The sequence below is a fragment of the Ursus americanus genome, chromosome 23 (genome assembly GCF_024610735.1).
Source record: "Ursus americanus isolate L20-20 chromosome 23, mUrsAme1.1.p, whole genome shotgun sequence".
In the NCBI taxonomy this organism is placed as follows: domain Eukaryota; kingdom Metazoa; phylum Chordata; class Mammalia; order Carnivora; family Ursidae; genus Ursus; species Ursus americanus.
In genome coordinates, this window is record NC_142149.1 from 41,716,116 (window position 1) to 41,737,028 (window position 20,913).

The 20,913-nt window shown below is 37.7% G+C and overlaps 1 protein-coding gene across 2 annotated transcripts in view; it reads right to left on the bottom strand.

Annotated features, from left to right (window-relative positions):
- Nucleotides 1-20,913, bottom strand: part of SSH2 (slingshot protein phosphatase 2) — a 240,628-nt gene that overhangs the window by 172,314 nt on the left and 47,401 nt on the right. The window contains exon 2 of one of the 2 annotated variants that reach the window (XM_045773220.2): nt 13,992-14,072. The exons of the other annotated variant lie outside the window; for it this stretch is intronic. Coding sequence (XP_045629176.2) covers nt 13,992-14,072 — 81 coding nt within the window. The remainder of the gene's footprint in view (nt 1-13,991; nt 14,073-20,913) is intronic. 2 annotated transcript variants of the gene reach the window in all.

Genomic DNA, 20,913 nt, shown 5'->3' on the forward strand with positions numbered 1-20,913 from the left:
ATTTTCTATGTTCCAACTTTACTGGCCTTTTTTTGGTTCCTTGAATATGCCATAGGTTTCCTGACATGTAAATATTTCCTTCCCCACCCTCTCCACCCAACTCTCTAGTTGGCTTTGACTCATCTTTCAGGCACAACTCAAAACACTAGTTCTCCAAGGAAACCCTCTTTTGACCACTAACCTTTAAGGAGGTCAGGTTCCCGCCTGTTAGATTCTCATAGTATGGTGTACTTTCCTCTTTTCAGAATCCATCACAATTATAATTTAAAAATTCAGTGCATAATTAGCTGTTTAATGCCACTTTTTCTACTAGAATTTAAGTTTCAAAGGAAGGAACCATATTTGTCTAATGCATCACTATAGCCCTGCAACCAGCACAGTGTCTAGCACACAGGAGGTACTCTATACATATTTGTTGGCTGAAAGAATAATGAGTGAAAGGTAACCATAGACACAAGAAATGGAAACTAAAGTCATGCCCTTAAGGCACAGGGGTCAGGCAAGGAAGTGTGACTATAGTCAGTGAAGGAAGTACCAGGCCAGTTCTGCTCCACTTTTGGTACTGTGCCTAGTGCTGCTTCACATTAAGCCAATAGTTCAAGGTCCAGCCATACAACCAGACCAGAGGAAATGGAGAAGGAAATGAATGAAGAAGGAAATGAAACAGTAGTGTTTTAAAATATAACTTAATGAGAGATGGAGCTGATCATGAGACCTGGACCTAACTTACATGGTAGAATTTAAATTATTATGACACAGCAACATCATATTTGATTATGTTCCAGTGGCTTTTAATTGGTATTTACTTGTTATATGTAGCTCATAACAGGAAAGGCCATAAATTCTGAGTGCCAGAAGTGCTTAATATAGTCCTGGATGCTCTGTTGCTCACTTTTAAGACATCTAAAAACGGCCCTGGTGAAGGTCTGTTAGTGTTAAAGAAGCTCTTTGAGAAGGGAAAACAACAACAATAACAACAAAAAACGTTATATACCAAACATTGAAAAGACACCCCTGCCCCTCATGAAGATCACTGAGCACTTCCACAGATAAAACCTGTACGCTAATTAGTTCCAAGGCTCTTCACAGTAGCCTGGAGAGATTCGGGATTAAATGGATGAAAAGTAGAGAGGTGATTATGGTTAAGAGTCTTTTTATCCCATATATTAATTTAGGGCAAATACAGTATTTCCTATCCTCTCATCTTTAAGACTACAAGTAAGAGACTCTAGAGACCCTGGCTTACTGGATTACTTGATTTTTAAAAATCTAAAGTAAATTAAAAAAACCCACTGTCTTTAAAATATGACTAAGACAACTGTGATATTCCAAAAGCCCTTCATATCCTCACCATTTGAATGAAACTCTTTATATTTAAGGCCTCTTCTGTGTGATTTAATTCTTCTTTTTGTTATTTATTTATATATTTTTACATAGTTATAATCAGAGTATACATGTAAATTTTGTTCATTTTTATTTTATTTTAAAAGATTGTTTTATTTTTAAGTAATCTCTACACCCAACATGGGGTTTGAACTTACAACCCTGAGATCAAGAGTCGCATAAATCCACCGACTGAGCCAGCCAGGCACCCCAAATTTTGTTCATTTTTAAACTTGTCATATCAAGCAAGGAAAGGATTATTCTCTTCTTGTGCCACACTGTACCTAGCACACATATCTACTCCATTATTGCACTCACACTATATTTTAATAATCTTATTTAGATATGTCTTTTTCTAGGCTGTGGGCATTTAAGGAAAGGAATTGTCTTCTTTCTTTTATAATAATATTTGTGGAATGAATGAATGGTGACTACGAAATTCCGTTCTACCTCTCTTTTTAATTATTTTAGTATTTTAAATTTATTTTTATTTTTTTATTTTTAAAAGATTTTATTTATTATTTGAGCGAGGGAGAGAATGAGAGAGAGAGACAGAGAGATGAGAAGGGGGAGGGTCAGAAGGAGAAGCAGACTCCCTGCTGAGCAGGAAGCCCAATTCTGGACTTGATCTTGCGACTCCAGGATCATGACCTGAGCCAAAGGCAGTCGCTTAACCAACTGAGCCACCTAGGTGCCCTATTTTAGTATTCTTTAAAAGGAGGTAACAAATGCACATGGTACACAATTTGAAAAAGGACAATACGACAAACATTAAATAAGTCTCCATCTCACATCTGTTCTCTGAGCCAACAAGTTCTTCTCCCTAAAGACCACTGCTCTTTTTAATTTTTATATTTATTACCAGATACAATCTAGGCATATTTAGAGATCTAAATATATTCTTTTTCCTCTAATTTTTTTCATACAAATGACACACCCATACTGCTTTGCATCTTGGGTTTTTTTTTTTTTTTTTGAGAGAGAGAAAGAAAGAGGGAAGGGGCAAAGAGAGGGAGAGAGAGAGCGAGGCAATCCTTAAGCAGACTCCCTGCTGAGCGTGGAGCCCAACTCAGAGCTCGATCCCAGGACCCTGAGATCATGACCTGAGCAGAAATCAAGAGTCAGCTGCTTAACCAATTGAGCCACCCAGGCACCCTGTTGGTATTTTAACAATAGGAGATAATTCCGTATTAACTCATGGAAATATCTTGATGGACATCTAGGATATTTTTAATTTTTTACTATTACAAGTGATTTTGTGATGAATATCCTTGAATATATGAAATTTCACATATATAGGAAAATTTCTGGAGGATAAATTCCTAATGAAATTTCTAGAACAAATGCTATGGACATACAGAATTTTGACAGATATTTCCAAAATGTCCTCCATGGAGGTCATTTTAATTTACAGTCCACCAACAAAATATAGCATTGTTGCTTCCCCTCTGTCCCTACCAATACAATATTACATTATTTTGATCTTTGCCAATCTGATGGGTAAATAATGGTATTGGTTATGAGGACTACTGAATGCTTTTTCGTATGGTGAAGAGCCACTTGCATAGCTGTGAAAGTCTGTTAATTTCTTTTGCACATTGTTATGCTTCTGATCTTTAAAAAAATTGTAGAACACATTATGTATTATAGAAATTAACTATCATACGTGTTAAAGATCTTTTTCCAATGTGTTGTCTTGTGACTTTGTTTATAGGATCTTTTAATGTAGAATTTTTGGCTTTATCTATTTGAATTTATCAATGTTTTCTTTTATGGTCTCTGGGTTTTGTGTCTAATTGCTTCAGAGTTAATATTACCATAGTTTACTTAACCATTCCCTTTCTCCTATTATTAAATATATTTGCTAAAATTTTAGTACCATATTTTTCTTTTTACTTATTTTATTTTTTTTAAAGCTTTTATTTATTTAAGATAGAGAAACAGAGAGAGCAGGAGCCGGGGAACAGAGGGAGAGGGAGAAGCAGGCTCCCCACTAAGCAGGGAACCTGATGCGGGGCTCGATACCAGGGCCCTGAGATCATGACCGGAGCCGAAGGCAGATGCTCAACTGACTGAGCCTCCCAGGTGCCCCAATATACTTTCCTTTTAAAATAATTTCTTTAGAAGAAGTTTTCAAGAATTAGATTTCTATGTCAAAGAGTTCGGACACTATTATAACTTTTGACCGAACTGTCAGATCACCAGTATTTATATATAATCACCACCAATATAAACACCAAGTTAAGATGTATACATGAAGATCATGCACAGATGTTTTCCAAACATAAATTTATACTATCACTATTCATATCTACAGTTAGGCTCATGATCCAGGGTTTAAAAACTTACATCGCACTTCTACAGAATCTGACCAGTCTAAGAATTGCTGTTATTTCCTGGGAGGAAAAAGAGTAAGTGGACAAATTCTTCTGGAGCAAAGGGGGAATTCAGAGGATTCTGCTGGAAAATCCTGAGAAAGTAACTTGGCAAATTAAGCATTGTAGTAGAGTCAAAAGAAGACAGCAGCATTTAAATTCAAGGCTGTATTTCACCGTTCAGTTCGTTCTTTCCCTTCCCAAGACCAGAGTCCCTTCCTTCTAACATTCTTTCCAAGTATCTTGAGGTTCTAGCCACCACGTAACATTTCTCAGTCAGCTTTTTCCTTTAGATGTCTTCTGCCTGGCTCCTAGATCAGCCCTTCAAGTTCTTTAAGTTCACGTAAGGCCAGGAAATAAGATGTTGATCCAAAGTGGAAAATCCAGTTCCAGCCCATGCATGCCAAGAGAGCACTTCCTCATACAAATGTACCTAATACAGTTATAGCAGAGATTTTCAGATTCTTTGGGGCTATGCCTCTCTCTCATTTGCTGAAATTCATATATTGCTTGTAATACTTTTTGCTACCCCTTTCTCCTTGCTGCCTCCTAGGGCTCTCTTTAAAGAAGCATTTTAGGAGAAAAGAATTATTATTATAATTTCATAATCATAAGTTTTATGACGCTCCTGGAAATTTGGTACAGTGAGTGTCACCATAGGAATGCTTGTCAGACCAGACAGGAGAGTCACAAGCCTGGGGTAGATTCCAAGCACATGTCTGACAGGCAGTATAGTTTGGTGAGCAGAGCCTTGGAAACCAGAGTTGAACTTCACCACTTACCAGATGTGTGACACTAAACAAATCCCTGAATTATTCTGAACTAAAATATCACCATGTTAGAGAGGTCCTTCCTGACCATCCTTTATCTACATGGCTATTCTGCCTTGTTATTATTATTATTTCCCCATTTATAGTTTTCATTGCACTAATACATTTTATAATTGAATACTTATTTGTTTTTTATTACGTGTGTTCCCCTGTAAGTTCCATTAGGGATGGGGTTTGGTTTGCTCACCACTGGATACTCACTGTCTAGTATGGTACCTGCCACAGAGTAGACTCAAATAACTGTAGAATAAATGAGCTCAGTTTAATTATCCCTAAAACATTATTCACATCAGAGATGTAATATGAGATAATACATGTAAAAACATTTACTACAGAACCAGGAACACAGTTAGTGTTCACCAAATGTTAGCCATTATTTTAGTTATAGTTCTCAGCAAGTCATGGCCTTTGTAGCTCAATTTTCCTAACTTCAAAATGAAACGAAAAGTTACTAACCCTTCTCTACTGCCAAAGTACACTGTAAAATTACAAAAAAAAAAAAACACCAAGAGGCATTAGGAGGAACTCAGAAGATAGGCTCCATTAAGATTAAGAATTTGTTAAATTTACAACTCTCCCATGACATTTGTCTTAATCAGGGCCACCTCTGCTCTCCCCAGGATTAGCAGTTCTTGCCTAATAGTATGAAACTGCAAATTCACTAGGACTTCACCCTAACCACTGAGTAAGTAAGGGTTTGAGAGGACTGTGCTTGAATACAACAATGACACTCCAGAAATTCAGAGAAAGAACGGAGAATTAATGTGGCTATAAAATATTCCACTGATATATCCAATTTCTGATGATATGTACTATCTTACTTCTTGAAACATGAACTTGATTGTTATTAAGGTATCTCCTCCTCTTTCCCTAAACTTCTGTCAACAGTGTGTCTATCCCAGTTCAGTCTTCAGATGTCCCCAGATCTGTAATCTTATAATTCCTCCCTAGAGAATTTCTAAGAACCACGATTCTCAACTTTGGCTGCATGAAGTACCACCTATGGACGTTGGTAAAGAGTAAAGATGTCCAAGACCCACTGAATGAGAAAGTTGCTAAGGTGAGATTTGAGTCTATGTTTAAAAAGCTCCACAGATTATTCTGGTGCAAACACAGAGCTGAGAACCACTATTCCATTTGCCCCTGACCTCCTAGCACCAGAATAACAATATTCCATTCAAGGGCAAAGGCAATCCAGCATAAGGATAAAAGCTCAAACAGAGTGTCAGGCAGACTCGGCTGTCATTACCAGCGTGGTCACATACCTTAGGCAAGCCTCTGTTTCCTCAGCTTTAAACGGAAAATACTAAAAGTACTTAACCTCAAAGACTTGGATTCAACACTAACTTGAATGAAAATCACCTAGAATATCTGGCAAATAATAAGCGCTAAAAAATTGTCTTGCTCACCTTTCAAAGGGTAAATTATCTCCAAACTACAATCTTAAAAAAGTCTGTATAATTTTATTAATGAAAAAACCTACAAGTCATGCCATCTTCTGATTTTCTTGCTTTCCTAAACCAAAACAAGGGACAAGTACACCTGAACAGGCCCTGCCTCAGATGATGGAAGCAGGATAATTCAGCTAGTCGGAGCTTTTATTTGGTTGATTTTATAAATTAGGCCAACCTCTTGGTGTCTGCTTGCAATTGTTTCACTGCTACATTCTGTACCCTTGTGCCAAATATCTCCAAAATATGTCTCTGGTCAAAAGAAGGACCAGAAGCTGAACCAATATAAATCCAGTGCAGGGGAAAGCATGGTGTATCTGAAGCATCATTTTTATTTTATTTTTTTTTTAAAGATTTTATTTATTTATGTGACAGAGAGACAGCCAGCGAGAGAGGGAACACAGCAGGGGAGTGCGAGAGGAAGAAGCAGGCTCCCAGCGGAGGAGCCCGATGTGGGACTCGATCCCGCAACGCCGGGATCACGCCCTGGGCCAAAGGCAGGCGCTTAACGACTGCACTACCCAGGCGCCCCTGAAGCATCATTTTTAGATTCCATTACCTGAGGCGTTAAATATGTGCAACTTGCAAATGACTATGGTAGGCACTGTGGAGAATACAAGGATGTATAAGAGAACATTTCTGGCCCTTCAATGATCATTTTACAAATTTAAATAATACATTTTATTTATTTTTTAAAGATTTATTTATGAGAGAGAGAGCGTGTGCAGCGGGGAGGGGCAGAGAGAGTCTTAAGTAGATTTCGCACTGAGCATGGAGCCCAATGCAGGGTTCAATCTCACAACACTGCGATGACCTGAGCTGAAACCAAGAGTCAGAGGCTTAACCAAGTGTGCCACCAGGCACCCCTAAATAATATATTTTAGAAGTGGCCACAACTTACTCATGCCACAAGGCAAATAAAGGATGGTGAAGAAAAGGAAAGATGGTCAAGATGTCTATTTTTTCCTCCTCCTCTCCTACAGAGCTGGACCATAAACTTACATTGTACCCATAGACAATAGTGGCACTGTCCTGACGCTATGGAAGAGATGGTGACACCAGGGAATCCTACATCTGCCCCTGCTCCCTACGTAGCATAGAAAATGTGCCGGGCCCTCTAAATACCTTACATAAATCACCTCATTTAATTCTAACAACTCTCTGAGACAGCTATTATTATTATCCCCATTTTATAGATGGGGAAGTGAGGCTTAGAGAAGTAAAGTCACAAAGCCTGGAAGTGGTGGAGCTGGGACTCTGACCCCGGTTGTCTGAACCTTGCACCTGAGCTCTTTATTACATGATGCTGAGCCCTGATTCTGGGGGTCAAAGAGGTCATCTAAAGAGCATAGCCTCACGCTCACATCAAAATCATATGGTCAAGAATTCACGATAGTGGTTACCTTGGGGGTTGAGGGTGATGATGGCTGGGAAGGTGAATAGTGACTAAAAGGGAGAAAAGGGGTGTTAGCAGAAGGGGGAATTGGTGGAGGGGAGTGGTAATATTCCATTTCTTGATCTAGGTATGGGTTACACAGTTTCTTGATGTGTGTGAAAATTCATCAAGATATACATAAAAGTGCAAGATAAGTGCACTTCTCTGTATATATATTTTATTTCAATAAATGTATAATATACAACGTCTAAAAGTGGTCTTTAATACTTTGTCTTTATGCTAGCTCCTAGTGGTACTGACACAGGAAGAATAAGTCTTTATAACTTCATGGAAAACCTGGCCCTTAATTGACACAGGTTCACTGAGGATTTGGATCTTGCTCTTCTTTTAACAGAAGCCTAGCCAAGGAATTTCACTGAATAAAAGTTAAATGCATTGTAACTGAGTTGCAAAGTCAATTCTTAGGATTCTAGCCAGTGTCTTATTTTGTCCATTCTTCAAGGAAACAAATGGTACAGACGTTGCAGATTGGAGCTCTGATTCAGGAGGTGTAAAAATTAGCATAGCTAGAGTTAAAACAGTGGTTCTTAATCCCTCATTCACATTAGAATAATCCTGGGACCACTAAAAAAAAATACCTATACCTGGGTCCCACTCACTGAGAACCTGATTTAACTGGACTGGGTGATACTCTTATTAAATTATTTTAATAGGTCACCAGGTGATTTTAATGTGCAAATGCAATGAGAACTACTGAGTTAAATGATAAGGGTAATTCTTAAAATAGCCTCTGTATACCCAAGATTACTACAAATCTCATTTTCCCTCAGATAAGTCACTCAAGATGGTAAGATTTTTAAAAAGAAAAGTTGAAAATTATTTCTCATTTGTTATTCTAAGATAAAATAGTTGAGCTATGCTTTCTGATTGTATCTTATTCTGGAACAAAGAAAAATACGTTTGACATCACAGGAGGTAGATCCTCTGTGTCATTTCTTCAGTAATGGTGACCACAATTACAGAAGTCATTCCACGTCACTCATTTACTCATAGCAGTGATAATCTTTTGTTAATTCTTGTTCGAATTCCTTCTGCTTATGGTGTGCTCTTCTTTTTCAGAGAAAGCAGTGATTTTTTTTTTTTAATGATTAGTTAAGCTATTCACGTGTGGTGGTCGTGGGACATCTGTTTAAATGTGTACATTATTTTAATGTAATTGTTTTGTGGGTGGGTCATCTTTGGAAAATATTTCATTGTATTTTATACTCTATACTTGCAACCTGTTTCATGATAAGTTGATACGTTGTCCTTTGTAATTTCTACATTTTGTGTTTGTACTTTTTTCATTCATTTTAAACCTAGTTCACGTAAAATAGAAATATTTTATACTCCAATGCAATGTTTACCTTCTTTTGGTCAGCTCTGAAATATCTATAATCTACACATTTTTATCTACTCTGTTTTAAATTTTACTTGCAGTTTCATTTGCAAAAACAAAACAAAACAAAACAGTTTATTCATTTAGATCAGACTTCCTCCAAAGGGAAAAATAGGAATACCGTTCATGGTGAAACTATGTTTTTTGCCACCGGCAACACTTATCCTGTTCTCTGACCAGGTGCCCTAGCCAGTAATTGGTCTACTATGCAGCGGAGGCAATGCAGAAACAATTCAAATAATCCTAAACTCTGGTGGGACAGCTGTTTGCTGTTGGCTAACTGGTCATTTGGAACTCATAATAAAACTCACATCTCCTTAGCAACAAATTTTCATTTTTTTCCTTTTTATATTTGTGTATGTTGTCCAGTGAAATGATATCTCTGCAAATGAGCCTGTAAAAAGGAAAAAATACAGTACTAAGAGCTGGATGAAAGAAGGTAAATACAGATCATCAGAAACGACCAGATGCACATACTGTCGGCCTACACACCATCACCACCTTCCAGCCAACTACTTAGGTTATCGCCATATCTGTAGGTTACCCACAACACACAGTTGTGTGTGTCTGCTCACAATCTCTAGTCTTACAGAAGTAGATTTAACGACAATAGCAGTTTCCCCCCATTTAAATATAGTTTTACTTTCTGAGCTAATAAATCATTCATTGTTTTGATCATCCCATATACCACATTCCAAGACTTAAAATATACAAGAAAAACAGGATGCTTCAGAAGAATTCTAAAGATTAAAGTCCCTTCTATTTTCAATCCATAGTCTGGCTACTCAACAGCAGGCTTTGAATTAGGGCTTATCATAACACTAAAAACTTCTTATAATTCTTAAATCCTTTATCTTAAACTTAGTGAGGTTAAAACATTCTCTCTCTCCAAAGCCATTCTCCCACTCCACAAAATGACTACACATGAAAACTTCCACGGAAGTTGCCATCTAGAAGGATACTACTATGTTCTGAGACACCTGTCCTGCCCTAGAAAAGAATACAAATATACAGTTTAAAAATGCAAAGAGCACTGGGTTAGTTATACACAACTAATGAATCACTGAACACTACATCAAAAACCAATGCTATACTATATGTTGGCTAATTGAATTTAATTAAAAAATAAAATGAAAATGTAAAGCATGTTAAACCAAATAATTCTTACATTTTAGATTTTCCTTTCTGTCTGCCTTCTCCATATTTGATTTGAGGGTGGCCTTTTCTTTTTTTTCTTTCTTTAATAACAAAAGGCTAACACTACTTCCTCTCACTGGGCTAATCAAACAAAATGCTGTTTTGATTACATGGAAGGAAAACGCATTCCCTACAAGGATTTAATATCCAAGCAAAGGAATGAAATAGACCACAAAAGTACTATGACCACCTACACGTGTCCCTCCTGTTTGGTAGGGTGGGACTGGGTCAGACAAGCAGGGAAAGGAGAGAAAGAAATTGCTGTATTTTGAAGAAATAAACTAATGTAACAAGCATTTTCCTGACCGTCCAGGCTGGGGAAGATAGAACCCTGCAATAGTAATGAAACTACTTGTCGCTTTCTTTCTTTTCTTTCTCCCTTCCTCCCTTCCTTCCTTTTAAAGATTTATTTATTTATTTGACAGAGAGAGAGAGAGAGCAAGAGAGGGAACACAAGCAACGGAAGTGTGAGAGGGAAAAGCAGGCTTTCCGCCGAGCAGGGAGCCCGATGTGGGGCTCCATCCCAGGACCCTGGGATCATACCTGAGCCGAAGGCAGACGCTTAACGGCTGAGCCATCCAGGCGCCCCTGAAACTACTTGTTTCTAGTTGAACCCCCATAAACATGATAATTGGCATTCCACTCACACAGGGCTTTTTCTCCTTTTAGGCAGGACCGCAGCAGGTATGGGAATGGGGAGTGGAGAGGACTCTCAGGAGTCTCAGTGGCTACTGCAGCCACCAGTACCCCAACCTGCTTTAGTCACTGCCTACATTCTTTCTTATCTGAAGCCGAAGTGAAACTCCTGCAGCGAGGGCCAGTATCTTCTTCCTCTGTGACCTTTGCCAGTCACATTATCAACCCTGCTCCGGGGCAGACAGTCCCTTTTCCCATTATGGAGGCGTCCAACAACCCTGTGCATAGCAAAAGGAACGAAAAGCTGCTTCCACCCTTTATCTGGTTCTGCAGAAGCTGACTAGGACCAGAGAAGAGGCAGAGCCTTTCTATACTCCTCCCCTCTCTTCCAAGGAAGCCCAAGGAGATCTAAGGCAGTCAGCCCTCTTCCAGAGAGAGAGCTACCCCTTCTTTGCCTCTAGCCAAGTTTCTTTCTACTCATCCACATATTTATTTTCTTCTCCCCATGTACTGCATATGAATGATTTTCTCCTCTCCTTTTCATGGCTTTCCATGAATATCCATAAAACTAACCTGTTGAAGCATAGAGTATACAATTCTCCTAATGGTAGAATTAAAAATAAACCCTCAGCTTTATTGAGGAATTGTCAAATGAAATTGTAAGATTTTAAAGTGTACATCATGGTGATTCGATATACATATACATTATGAAAACATTCCCCCCCATCTGGTTAGTTTATATATTCATCACTTCACGTATTTATCCTCTTTGTGTGTGAGAACATTTAAGTTCTGCTTTTTTAGCAATATCAATTATAAAATGCAATGTTGGGGCGCCTGGGTAGCGCAGTCGTTAAAGCGTCTGCCTTCCGCTCAGGGCGTGATCCCGGGATCGAGTCCCACATCGGGCTCCTCTGCTGGGAGCCTGCTTCTTCCTCTCTCACTCGCCTGCTCTGTTCCCTCTCTCGCTGGCTGTCTCTCTGTCACATAAATAAATAAAATCTTTAAAAAATAATAAAATAAAATAAAATGCAATGTTATCAACTATAGTCACCATGTTTTATGTTAGATCTTCAGACCTCATTCATCCTATAGCTGAAAAGTTTGCTGTTAGGATAGATTCTATACGTTATACCTAACCTCCATAGCCCTGGGCCCAGTAATTAGTACATGATAGTCAATCAATGCTTGCAGAATGAATGAATGAATACATGTGTAAGTGAATTAATGAATACAGCCAACCAAAGTTCATAATTCTGCTATCCTGAGATTGAAGAGAAAGTTCTTCAGCGATTGACTTTATCTCCTGCTCTTCTTTACAACAGTTAACTTCTTCAGTTATCAAGATCCAATGCCATTTCCTTTGAAGAAATTCAAACTGGGGATTTTAATCAGTTTACTCTCCAAACAATTTTGTTTTCAAGTTTAAGCCTTCACACTGGGAAGGAGCTCTTTAATCTCCTTTAACATGAGGGTGGGGATGGGGAGCTGAGGAAAGGGGGGGGGGGAAGTATGGGAAGTACTCCCTAAGCAAAAAAAAAAAAAAAACAGGAGAATCCAATACTTTTTAAAAGCCAGCCAGTACGTTTAACCACTTTTGCCTTATGAAGAGGAAAAGACAACAAACCTGACCTAAATGAATGAAAGCTCTGGCAATAAAATAAAGCAATCCAGAATAATCTGCAAATACATATACTCAACTAATTGTTTCTCAGAGAACCATTAAAACTAGAGTCATCTCTTTTCCCCACATGTGTACAACTTCATAAAAATACCCTTCATATAGATTGCCATGCACTGGTCTCTTGAAGGCAAAATGAGCCAAAAAATAAGCCGGTCCGATCCAGAGGATGCCAATGCAGACTGAGCAAAATCATCTTGAGGAAACTACATGAAGAGCCTTGGTATACATTCCATCAAGGATGATGAGGCCTGTTGACAGTGAGATCATTGATGGGAGGCAGCTGAGATCTCACGTCAGCACTGCTCTTGCTTATCACACAACACTGGGCAAAGAATATAACCTTTCCAACCTCAGTCTGTCATCTGCAAAATGTTGATAATAAATAAGTGTTCTTGTGAATTCCTCAGTTAATGTTTTCAACCACTAGGGAATGAGCATGTCAAAATAACTTCCTGCCATTCCACATTCATCATCAAATGCTGAATGAAGTGCAACCAGGTAAGTCAATGTAATAGTTGAGTGAGGTCCTGAAATAGTGATCACTTTCTTTGTGCAATGATGGAGAAGTAAAGAAGACAGCTTACGAATTGGCAGTACTATGGTGATATACTTAGGAGGCACAGCTCACTTTGAGAGACAGAGTTTCCATTGGTGAAACTTCAACAATATTTATAGAGTGCCTACTATGTACAATAAACATTCCGAAATGGACAGAATCCAGATTTTATCATCATGGTTTGTAGAACTTAGTTTTAGCCATGGCTAGCAAAGGCAGTTATCCTGTTGGAAGAGATATTTAAAAATTTTTAAAGTCAATTTAAGGGTATCTGGGTGGCTCAGTCAGTTGAACATCTGCCTTCGGCTCAGGTTATGAGCTGGGATAGAGCCCCACATCAGGCTCCCTGCTCAGTGGGGAGCCTGCTTCTCCCTCTTCCTCTCCCTCGGCCCACCCTCCTCATGCTCTCACGCTCTCCCTTTCGTATAAGTAAATAAAATCATTTAAAAAAAAAAAGTCAGTTTAAGTCCTTTTCTAACTTTAGCCTGATTGCATTGGTAATTTGCAATAATTAAGCAATTATGTTGGGGATCAGGTGAGATAAACAAATTTATAACATCTCATGAAATGTAGTTAGACAGTTCCACATTTGAAATGACCCAGTAATTATAACATTATTTAGCTTAACATTATCAACAGCCAGGATGTGTTAGTTCTGTGTACATGGGGGAGTAAATATCTAGTGACAGCACCAATACCAAGCAGTTGCCATGGGGAAAAGGAAACTACTGACAATTTAAAAAATGTAAAAACCCACAAAACAATCATTCTTTATTGAGGGAGAACTCACTCTAAAGTTCCAGGATACAACATTTCTCTACTTTGTAGATAGATATGCTTTGAGTGGAGATTATTATGCATACATATATACCATTATATAGACACATGTTCCAAGTCACTTATTTGCTTTCAGAGACTATTTGGCTGTGTGACGCCAAATAGATGAAATAATAGGCACTATCTCAGTTGCATTTAAGAGCCAAATTCACCCCAAAAGCTTTCACTTGAAATATCAAAGGCTGTATAAAAACATATACCTACGTACATTGGAACCACTAAAGATATCTGATTCTTCACATTCACAGCAAAGTAACACTGCTGATTCACTGTCTTCCAAATGAGAGCTCTGTAATACAAACAACATCATTTCAGAGATCCAAATGAATGGGGCCATAAGCATGAGGGAAAAGCCAGCAGAAATCACTGAGTCATGTTAGCTCATAGGTGAGAAGTTGCAATTCTGATTAGTGATGGCTATTTTGGAGAGAATAAAGACAACAGGTTGATTGGTTAGGTGACTGGAAAATTGAGGAATGTTTGATTAGCTGAAGCAATTTCTATGGTTTCCAATTTGGGCAATGGGGTGTCCCTTTTCTGTAAAGATGGTGCTACTAACCCTTCATAGTGCATACCCTGTACACTTCTCAGAATGGGGTAGGTTTGTGTTCATTCATCCTCGTATCCAAAGGTACATATTTAATATGATTGTTCAGAGTCAGGCTTTAGAATATAACATAGGTCATGACTGGGGTATCTAACCACTAGCCTCATTAGCCCTCTGCTAACAAGTGTTTATAAGAAAAGCCAAAAGATATACCCTACCTAAGTCCCCCTGACAGATGCCAGAAAACAATTTAAAACCTTTCTTCCACTATCCAATCTCTTTTTCAGAATCTGTCTAGAAGACAGAGAAGGAAAAGGAGACAAAGAAGTGAAACAATTAGCTGGTAACACAAGAGTATTTTTCCCTTATGACTAACAACACCACAAAAGAGAAGAAAAAAAGCTCCAACTCTGACCCATAAAGTTTCATCCAAATGTTTGTTATTTGAGTAACAGCTGCTGGAAACTGAGCTGTCTCTACATAGAGATGTAGAGGTTTACGTCATCAAAACTTCTCACTATCATATTATCTAGCAATCCCACTTCTGGGTATAAATCCAAAAGAACAGAAATCAGAATCTGGAAGAGATGTCTGTACTCTGATGTTTGTTGCAGCATTATTTACAATGGTCAAGATAATGGAATCAACCCAGATGTCCAACAATAGACAAATGGTTAAAGAAAAAGTGATATATACATACAATGGAATATTATTCAGCCTGAAAAAAATAAAAAGCCAGTCACAGAAGGATGAATACTACATGATTCCACTTATTTGAGGTATCCAAAATAATCAAACTCACAGTAGCAAAGAGTAGAATGGTGGTTGCCAGGGGGCTAAGGGAGAGGAATAAATGGAGAATTTTTGTTTAATGGGTATGAAGTTTCAGTATTGTAAAATGAAAAAGTTATAGAGATCTGCTGTGTCACATAGTGCCTACTGTTAACAATACTCTATTGTGCATTTAAAATTTTTGTTAGGAGGGCAGGGCTCATGTTAAATGTTCTTATTGCAAAACAAATAGACAACAACAACAACAAAAAATGCAAAGAGGCACAAGGAAACTTTTGGAGGTGACAGACAGGTTTAGTGATGGTTATAGTGATGGTTTCACAGGTCCAAACTCACCAAATTGTATATATTAACTATATGCAGTTTTTTGTTTATCAATTATATCTCAATAAAGCTCTTAAATAAATGACAAAAAAATTTCTTACTACTACTGGCTGAACTTAATCATATATGACTACTCTGTGGCTATCCTAGTTGACTCCTTTGATTTTTCAAAGCTGAAACTGTGTTTCAACCCACTGAATTCCCACAGAGATAAAGAGTTTTAGAGTGCAAAGAAAGTAAAGCTGAGTCGCTATTCCTGGTAATTGCCTTCTTCTGGTTTATTTCCTTCTTACTTTTTTCCTACCCTATCCCTACTTTGCCTACTTTGGTCTTCCTTCTTACAACCAAATCTCATCTTCCATTATCCCTCCCTCTTCCTCTTTTAGAAAATAAACAGAAACAACCAAATATTTAAAATCACTTTTTAAATCCTGCAAATTCAAAATCTCTTTATTTCTCACTACCTTGCATTTTGGAGGGGGAAAAATAAGAACTTTTTTTTTTTTTAAGATTTATTTATTTTGGGGGTGGGAGAATCTCAAGAAGACTCCCTGCTGGTTTCGGAGCCCAACAGGGGATTTCATGACCCTGAGATCAAGACCTGAGCCAAAATCAACCTTAGCCAACTGAGACACCCAGACACCCTGGGAAAAAACATTTACTTTCCATTTGTGTTTTTTAAAAATCAGGTTACAAAATACTTGAAGACTTCTAAAAGTCATATCAGAAAAACTGAAGGCATAATAATAAAAAAAACCCCAAAATATCTGAAGGAATTAATAAGGTAGAGATCAAAACTGCTTTCAATTCTCCCAAATTCTCATATCACAACAGGTAACAAGTCACTTGTCACTGCCACAGTGTATACAATTAATCTAAACTACACTAATTAAGATTTTAAAGTTTTCATTCCTGTAAATATTTCCGCATGTTTACATGAGCTCTTTTAAAATAGCTTCTAAAAAGGAGGTCCTGGGGCGCCTGGGTGGCACAGCGGTTAGGCGTCTGCCTTCGGCTCAGGGCGTGATCCCAACGTTATGGGATCAAGCCCCACATCAGGCACCTCTGCTATGAGCCTGCTTCTTCCTCTCCCACTCCCCCTGCTTGTGTTCCCTCACTTGCTGGCTGTCTCTATCTCTGTCAAATAAATAAATAAAATCTTTAAAAAAAAATAAAAATAAAAAGGAGGTCCTGTAATGACTTGCACTCCTAAAGTTATTTTAAGATTTTATTGTATACTTATTAATTGCAATTTAATTAAGATACAAGGTATCAATTTAAGTGTGCTGGTAGCATTAAAAATAATTGGTTCATGGAACCAGTATTTACTTGCAAACAACATATTTAGTTCCAAATTAAATTCAAATCCTAAAGGAAAACAAAGGATATTTCAAGTTCTTTCCTCTGATTTCTGGGGTACTTGGTAATTCCAGTGTCTGAATTGTTCCTGGGTTCTGCAGTGTGAACTGTCTTGCTTATAACTATAAAGGACTTATTCAATGAATGCATATTTAGGAATTCTATTAATATAACTTAACACATTAAATCAAATGAGAAAAACTTAAGATTATCTAAATAGATCCTAAAAAGTATTTGATAAAATTAACATTTTTAGTAAACTAGGAATAAAAGATGCTTCCTTTATTCACTCCTTAGGTGGGCTTTTTATACATAGTACTAAGTTGGTAGGCCCTTACCTCAACTGAATTTCATATTGAACAAAACCCTCCAGTATTTCTTTTAGCATGAGGATCCCACTTTGTAATGCAGATACCGATCCTCTTTTCTTTTCCTTCTTTCCCTCCTTCCTCCCTTCTTAAATGTCCCTTTGGCCGTTTCAGTAGGAATTTTGAAGAGGATAATGGCAAACTCATAATTTTGCATTAGAAGTAAGTGCCAAGTCCAAATCTTAACTAAATTAGTTCATATCCTGGTTCTGCCACCTACTAGCCATGTGATGTTGCACATATTACTTAATCTCTCTGAGCTCACTTTCCTCAGCCATAAATACAGGCATAACAATAGCATCTATCTAATAGGGTCAGTGGAAAGATTACATGAGAGATAATAAAGTTAAAGCACTTAGCATGACTTAGCTACTGATGTTACTTACTAGTGAGTGCTGCTGCTGTTGTTGTTAATAGTACGATAGTAATAATAATCTCCCTACTAGATGTAAAAGGCTTATAAATTTGCATTAAATTCTCTTTCAAAGAAACTTTTGCTATCTAGGGAAATTTTGCTTCTATAAAATTGTTAAGTGTTTCACTTCTAGAGACAACTTTGTATGCCCTTTATAACCCTGAAGCACTGAGCTCACAATGAGTCATCTGTTACAATTTATTGCACCCCTACTATGTATTAAGCACTTTTCTGGATGCTGAATTAGCTACAGTAAAACTCTAAACAAAAAGGGAAAGATAACTGAACAGGTTCCAGATGGATGCAAAAGCCACAAAAATAAGGATATGGCTCTGTGGAAATACGCTCCTTTGGCTAAGTATTGTTTGGAGAAAAACAGGGTCTAAGATTGTTGGTAAGGAAAACACATCCATATATAACAAGAAGTCTCAATCCAGAACAGCTTCTAAGCAACAATTATAGTAATAAAATGTTGCAATCTTTATATGGAATGTATGATGCAAGGACTCATGTACTAAGAAGGATGTTTTGAAGAGTGTTAAAATCTAACTTGTGCAGTTACCTAACGATTGGCAAGCAGAAGTCTTAAGAAATAATCCCACAAGAGTCATAACCTGTTGCTACTCTTAAGTGTCTTTTATTCTATTCTTGTTATAGTTCATGTGATTTTAAGAAGCAGAAAACACTATTATATTTCTTTTACCTCTTATTTTTTCATTTATAGTTCTTTTTGGGGGGATTCTAAGTGAACACACTGTAGTTGTTCTTAAAAACAAAAAACAAACAAACAAAAACAACACCTAGAGATTTTGACAATACACTAATAGACACCAAACCACAAAATATGTGTGTACCTTAAAGCCTGGTGAACACTTTGGGACTAAGAGCTTTTAGCCCTTTAAGGGCCAAGGCAAGAAGTAGGTCTTATTTATCCTGAAACTTACATGGAGCTGGATTGACAAAGCAATTTCACAGCCTAATGATGACCTAAGTGAGATAACCCTCTCTGTAGTCCCTAACCCTCTCTTCCTCCCACCATCCCTCCCTCCCTCCCTCCTTCCTTCCTTCCATTAGAACTTATTTTTATAACTGGAAGTTTGTGCCTTTTGACTCCCTTTACGGATTTTGCCCACGCTTTCCTCCACCTCCGGCAAGCCACCAATCTGTTCTGTGTGTCTATGAGCTTGGTAAAAACCATGATTTCAATATATAATATGTGGCAAACAAAATTCAGAAGGTGTCAAGGAGTATTTAAGTTTTCCTCCCATCCCTGCCCTCCCACCTCCTAATTCTCCACAAACCCATTCCCAAGAGTAATCACTATGTGAGTTTCTTGGGTATCTTTTCAGAGATATTGTAGGTACATACAAGGATATATACATATCCTTTCTCTCAAAATATAAAATGAAAGCACACTACACCTATTTTTCTGTCATTGCCTTTTAAACCTAATTTTGTTTCACTATTTTAAAATAATATAACACAAAACTTACCACCTTAACCATTTTCAAGTATAGAGTTCATTAGTATTAAATATATTCACATTGTTGTTCAACCAGTCTCCAGAACTTTTTCAGCTTGCAAAACTAAAGCTCCACGTCCATTAAAAAACTCATTTCCCCCCATAGCCTCTGGCAAACCCTATCCTGTTTTCTATTTTTATGCATTTGATTACTCTAAATACTTCATATAAGTGATATTATACAGTATTTGTCTTTTGTGACTGGCTTATTTCACTTAGCATGTCTTCAAGGTTCATACATATTAGGTAGTATGTGTCAGAATTCTTTCCCTTTTAAGGCTGAATAAATATTCCATTGTATATATACATATACCACATTTTGTTTATCTATTCATTGGTCAATAGATATTTATTTCAGTATTTTTGTCACTGTTATTCCATTGTATAGAAGTACCACAATTCAGCTAATCAGTCTCCTATTAGTAGACTCAGATTACTTGGTTTTTTTTTATTTGTTTTTTTAAGATTTTATTTATTTATCTGACAGACAGAAAGCAGGAGAACACAAGCAGGGGGAGCACTAGAGGGAGAGGGAGAAGCAGGCTCCCCACTGAGCAGGGAGCCTGACACGGGGCTTGATCCCAGAACCCTGGAATCATGACCTGAGCCGAAGGCAGTCACTTAACCAACTGAGCCACCCAGGCGCCCCTCAGATTACTTGGAATCATATTCATTTTCTAATTTGCTGTAACAAAATACTGCAAATTCGACGACTTAACACAAATTTATTATCTTTATAGTCTAGAGGTCAGGAGTCCTAAAATCAAAGTGGTGGCAGACCCATGTTTCTTCTGGAGGATCTAGGGGAGTTTTACAGACTGCCTCCCCCCACCCAACTAATCCCTAGGACTTCATACTGACTGTATCTTGAGATATGGTTTTTAGAGAGGTGATTAAATTAAAATAAGGTTTATTAGGGTAGGTCCTAATACCTAATACAATATGACGGGTGTCCTTATAAGAGGAGGAGATCAGGACACAGACACACAGAGAGGAAAGACCATGTAAAGACAGAGATAAGACACATCTACCAGCCAAGGAGAGAGATCGCAGGAAAAAAATCAACCTTGCCAACACCTTAAATTCTGACTTCTAGCTTCCAGAATGATGAGAAAATTAATTTCTGTGGTTTAAGCCACTAGTCTATGGTACTTGTTTTGGTAGCCCTGACAAACTAACATAGGGAGAATCTGTTTCCCTGCCTTTTCCAGCAACTAGAGACCACCTGCATTCTTTGGCTTGTGGATCCCTTCCTCCATCTCTAAAGTCAGCAAAGATGGGCTGAGTCGTTCTCATATTTTATCAATCCAACCTCTTCTCTGTCGCCTTCTTCCAATTTCAAAACCCCTGGTAATTACATTGCCATCCATTTCAACAATGCAGAATAATCTGCCTATTTTAAAGTCATCCAATTGGAAACCTTAATTCCATCTGCAACCGTAATTCTCCCCTTACCATGTAACATATTGTATTTCCTGGTTCATAGCTGATTAAGATGGGGGGGGGGCTCTTTGAGGCATGATTCTGCCTGCCATAGAATCTTCTTTTCTGTAAGTTTTACTGGGGAAAACAATTGTTCTATAGATCCCAATATTCATACCAGTATAGTGGGAAGCACAAACACTACAAGCTGTATACTTTGCACAGAAAGAGGACCCTAAAAACTTGGCAGCAGCAGCAGAATTTTTGAAATTGCTGGGTGAATTTTCTGGATGACGATTTGGATTTGATTCAATTACAGTATCTCACACAGGCCTCTTTGTAATCAATGGTACAGATCTGCAAGATAATTGGCTAGTATTA